A 5,258-nucleotide genomic window follows, 5' to 3' on the forward strand; every position below is an offset into this window, starting at 1 on the left:
GGAAAGGTCTTGGCAGGATAAGTCAAAGCATAAACCAAAGACCAACATGCGGAAAAATAAAGTGAAGGACATGAAAGCATAAAGTGATTACGGAGTAATATGTGTTCAAGGTACAATTACATCAAATTACTTTTTATAAACAGTAATTTTTGGTATATGCTTTTCATTTTATGGCTTTATAGATGTGGATCTGAAAAACGCTTCCTGGAATAGTTTTTGAGTTTGACAAATTGAATAGTTTTTGTCTTGGGGGAGTTAGTATCTCATGTATCCATGTTTATGAAGTAATACTATCATTGTTAGTCTAATTTATAAACTATAAAGCACTTATTTACGCATTAAATAGCAATTACTGTTGGGAAAAATCTGTTAATGAGAAAGAAAAAAACTGATTTTGCACATAAAGAAAAATAATTTCACAACAACCCAAGGCAAATAAAACAAACCAACCAGAAAACATCAAAACCAAGTCGAAATCACAAAGCTGTTTGTTTAAACACACGGAAAGCAAAAGTAAAGATTAGACAAAGCAGCAGACACATCACACAAGTGAGTTGATTCATTTAAGCAGGGTCTTGACAATGGACTTAACATTGAGCTTTTTGAGGTCTGTATAAGACTGTCCACACCCTACAAACATCACAGGTGCTCCCGATATGTAAACCATCGATAGTGCAGCTCCAACCTAACAACAAAACCAACCAACTTACCTTTTAATTTTTCATTTCAATTTAAAAAAAAATAATAATAATAAAGAATAAGAATATATGATGTTTATGCACCTTATCATCTATGGTATCAAACTTTGTAAGCAAGATCCCATCGATCAACCTGGGGGTAGGTGAGGGTGACAGGTCAGCTAGTTTCTGATTAAACTTGGAGAGCTGATCCACCGCATCATTCCCCACCAGTGCTTCCCCCACAAAAAGCACCAAATCCGGACTGTTCACATATATAAGCTTCGATAGCGCACGCATCAAAGGTTCATTGTCCTGCAATTTCCAAATTACATCTTTAGTCCCTGAGCATAACCAACTTTTTCAATTTTGGTCCTTATTTAAGGTTTTTCTCGAATATCTACCTGCATCCGACCAGCTGTGTCAACAAGAACAACATCTGATCCATTCCGTGTAGCTTCCTGAATTGCTTCTTTAGCAACAATTGCAGGGTCTTTCTCGTACCCCTTTTCAAATATAGGGATCTGAAACCAAAACATACATACATATGCATTAAGAGGTGGAAATGAAAGAACATCATTAGAGGGACAAAAAGGTCAATTTCAATTGCATACCTGGAGCCTACGGGCATGAGTGCGAAGCTGTTCAACTGCCCCTGAACGGAAAGTGTCACATGCAGCCATCATTACATTGATGTCATGCTGTTGAAGCCAGTAAGCCACCTACGTACACAACATTTCACATATTATTTTTTTGTCTTTTATGCCAAGATTTAATTTTTAATATTTTTTTTTATACCTTGGCAAGATTGGTTGACTTTCCAACTCCGTTGACTCCAACAAACACTACAACATATGGTTTCCTTTGTTCCTTGGAAACATGAACATCCCTCAGAATGTCAATAGAACGCCTTGGAGTCAAGATGCGAACAAGAGCATCTTCCATTGCAGCCTGCACTCGATATCAATTTCATATTTTTAACAAATCAGGTACAAGTAACCATGAAATTTAAATACCAAAATGGCAAAAAAGGACAGAGTTGACTAACTCACCTGCACTGTTGATGATACCCTTGTAAAAGAAGCAAGCTTTTTCCCCACCAGGCTGACGGCTACAGACTCGCAAAGTTTCTCAGCAATCTCTTCAGCCTGTGCACCAAAAGGGTAGATTTGTAAATCGCCAACTTCTTTGTATTTTTATCCAAGAAAGTCAACAAACTTGATATTGAGAATGAAAAAGCATACCACATTCTTGGTCATAAGTCTGTCTTTTAGAGCCTTCAAAGCTGGTTCAAGATCTGCCTTCTCCAAATTTGCCTTCCCAGCAATGCTGTATAAACAAGATTTTTTTTTTTAAAAAAAAAAATAGAGAATGGTTTTTTTCTTTTTCAATTAAAACAAATTTCACAATATTCATCATTTTGCATGTTAAAGGAGTTGTGAGAGGAAAAAAAAAGGTTAGAAGTGCTAAAAATGAAAAAATATGAGTTATAAACTAACCTTTGGAACATGGATGAAAACCATCCTTTCTTCTTTGAATCAACTTTCTTATCTGTCTCTGCTTCATCATCATCTTCTTCACTTTCACTGTCACTGCTGACAATCTCATCTTTGTCCATCATACTCTCACCTTCAACAACTTGTTGAACAGCCATGAAACTATCACCATTTTCACTCCCAGGATCTGTGAAATCCAACTTGGTTTCTTTGGGTGAATCATCCCAAACTCTATTCTTTTTTGCAGGTTTTTTCTTTGGTTCCTCTTTGGAAACCTTGTTAACAACAGGGTTATTAGCTTTCTTCCCACCTTTAGAACGAAGCTTCTGTAACTTATTTACATCAAACGCCCCTCCATTAGTATTACTATCACCATTTTCTTTACCATTGACTCTACCCCTACTCTCTATTTCCCCATTGGAGTGACCATTTTCCATTGTAACAGTTTTTACATTATCCCCATCAGAACCATCTTTACCAGACTCCCCACCACCACTCTTTTTTTTATTACCTCCTTCAAATCCAGATTTTTGCATTTGCCCTTGCTTTTTCCCTAAATAACTTACTTGCTTACTCACCACCTGCTTCGATTTCTTCATCTCTTCAACACGTGCTTCTGCTTCCTTCCTGAGTTGTCTAAATGTTTCATCAAAATCATCATACGCTGTTCTTTTGGGATCATAGATTTCAGAGAACTCTCGTTTCACCATAGCAAGAAGGTCATCCACGTATAAAAGATGGAGAATCTTTTGATACACAGCAACAAACACAAGGCCGAGCTCATTGTGGAATGTCCATTTGAGAGTATATGAAACCCCAGGTACATCATAGTTGTATGAAGCTGCACCAGATCGTTCCTCCAAAAGGCAGGATCGAATTAAGGTGTCAATTGGTGATCCTCTTAGAGCGTTTCCAAGCTCTTTACATGTCCAGAGGATCAACCCCCCTCTGGTGAAGATCAGTAACTGCTCTAACATTTCTTGCCCTACTTCTTATACCCTGCAGATCACGAGAAAATTAATGTAAACCCACGATAAATTAAACAAACGTATCAAAAATATTGATTGTAATCTAATCGAATCGACATGTAAGGAGGTGTTTGGATCTGAGTCTACAGTAATCATTCATAGAAAACAAATTGCTTGTTATCAAATCAAACAGCCATGCAAAGGGATGTTTGGATGCGATCTGAGGTATCTAAACTGATTATTTTGTTCGGATTGATAAATTACAAATCAGATCAATACAAAACCCTAGAAATGGAAATCCAACCAAATTTTTGAATCTAGACGTCAGATCGGTTCCTCGTGTATCTCAACACACAATCTACAGATCGAAAATTTCAAACCTTGAAGAAACTTAAAAGTTCAGAAAATAAAAAAAGGGAATAAGAAATCGCGCGTTCATGCAATCGGATTCAAAATTGTGAACTTGAAGACTATCTAAAAACGAAAACCAAGAATTATCGATTAACAATCAAAACTAAAAAAAGGTGAAATTGAAGAGATGAGCGTACCTGTGTAAAGTGAGTATTCAACTTGGAAAATAAATTACGAAAACGAAAGAGGAAAATCGAATTGGGGAAAATTGGAAAAAGATAAAAGAGAAAATCTTGAAGAAAGGAAGCCGTGTGTTTGGTATATATAGTAGATCAGTCTCTTTCGACTTTCGAGGAAAGTTGACTCAAGCTCCGCTGTTGTACGACTCCTTTAGGTCATTTATGCCGGCCAAGGACAACACATGAGGGCTAATGCCGTGTTGTATGCTTTTTAATGGCACTTCGAAAATAATATAGACGTATATTATCAATAATAATAAGCCCAATTTATTTATTTTTGGTTATTCAATTGCCATTAATTCTGAACTTTTGTTTCAGTTTGTAACATTTATCAGCTTGAAAAATAAATTAATATAGAGACGACTAAAAAAAACTAAAAGAAACGGATAAGAACGCAAACCTCTCGAATATATATATATATATATATATATATATATATATATATATATATATATATATATATATATATATATATATTCCTATTTCACCATTAAGGCTCGACCATGTGCTAAAAGAATGATGTGCGGGAGGCGTTCCCACACCGGCGGATTTAGCATATATCCCAGCTTGGCCGTTTCAAACCAGTTTGAAGGTTCTAAGCGAACCAAAAGGTCAGGACCCTTCCCTAAATACAATTACAATCATTTTAATTTTGTTCATTATCAATTTCACTATTAGATTGTTCATTATCAATTTCAATATTAATTTGTTCATGATTATTATTAGCAAGATTGGTTTATTTTCTTTTTTAAAGCTTCATATTTTCTCCTAGCATAATTTTTCTTTTCTTTTTACAACTATCACAAAAAAAATAAAAAGCCAACCGGAAATAAGTAAATCAGTAATGAATTATAGATTGAAAATACATACTTTGCCTGCTTGGAAAAGTGAGTTCTTGACATTTCTTGAGTCTTGACAACTGAAATTCGTTCGAATAATCCAACCAAAATTGCTCCAATATCCAAAGTCCAAACCTGATTCCAATATCCAAAGTCCAAACCAACTTGACATAGTCAAAATTAAAAAAATTAAGCCCTATTAACCCTAATAGATAGTGTAATGTCTCATTTTCACAACCAAGAATTTTCATTTTTACTAGGTAAAACTTTATAATTTATAAATTTGTTATTAAGAAAATTGTTTATTCCAAATTACATTTATTAAAAATTAGAGTATCATACAAAACGTGAATCCACGGTGTTGTTGATGAGTGTGTATAGTCCTGCCTTCGCTTTCCCATAATCATCGATGATACCTTAAACCATAAACAACTGGGTAAGCATAATGTTTAGTGACTTTCCCCTAAAATACCCCATACGATAAACATACAAGCAAGCATCAGGTCCACCCAACCCTCGGGTTGAAATCCCAAGGTTTGTTGGCCTACCGCCTCAACCCAACCGCTCTACTAAAGTCACCGTGCCTACTGCTTACAACCTTCCCCACCTAGTATCTTGGCCTACAACACAAAGCATGACCTCCTCAACCCACCACTACCTTATATCGACATATAAGCAAATAAGGATC

At 35.6% G+C, this 5,258-nt stretch overlaps 1 protein-coding gene across 1 annotated transcript; it reads right to left on the reverse strand.

Moving 5' to 3' along the window:
- Nucleotides 1-373: 373 nt before the first annotated feature.
- On the reverse strand, nucleotides 374-3,828 carry LOC145065567 (signal recognition particle receptor alpha subunit family protein). Its single transcript, XM_079012590.1, has 9 exons — nucleotides 3,690-3,828; nucleotides 2,177-3,172; nucleotides 1,922-2,006; nucleotides 1,730-1,825; nucleotides 1,476-1,628; nucleotides 1,292-1,399; nucleotides 1,082-1,201; nucleotides 783-992; nucleotides 374-685 (listed from the first exon to the last, which is right to left on the reverse strand). Exons 2-9 carry the CDS (start codon nucleotides 3,148-3,150, stop codon nucleotides 560-562), a joined length of 1,872 nt encoding a protein of 623 aa, XP_078868716.1. The 5' UTR covers nucleotides 3,151-3,172; nucleotides 3,690-3,828; the 3' UTR covers nucleotides 374-559.
- Between the last annotated feature and the right edge of the window lie 1,430 nt (nucleotides 3,829-5,258).

Source organism: Lactuca serriola, chromosome 8 (genome assembly GCF_051521515.1).
Source record: "Lactuca serriola cultivar US96UC23 chromosome 8, Lser_US96UC23_V15, whole genome shotgun sequence".
NCBI classification, from domain to species: domain Eukaryota; kingdom Viridiplantae; phylum Streptophyta; class Magnoliopsida; order Asterales; family Asteraceae; genus Lactuca; species Lactuca serriola.

Bases quoted from the DNA above. Each gene is read 5' to 3' on its own strand.
- LOC145065567 (XM_079012590.1), bottom strand. From the start codon at position 3,150: ATGTTAGAGCAGTTACTGATCTTCACCAGAGGGGGGTTGATCCTCTGG. The intron at 1,202-1,291 runs GTATGCAATTGA...TTTTGGTTTCAG, and splicing joins CTCATGCCCGTAGGCTCCAG to ATCCCTATATTTGAAAAGGG. The intron at 686-782 runs GTGCATAAACAT...TTTTGTTGTTAG, and splicing joins TTGATACCATAGATGATAAG to GTTGGAGCTGCACTATCGAT.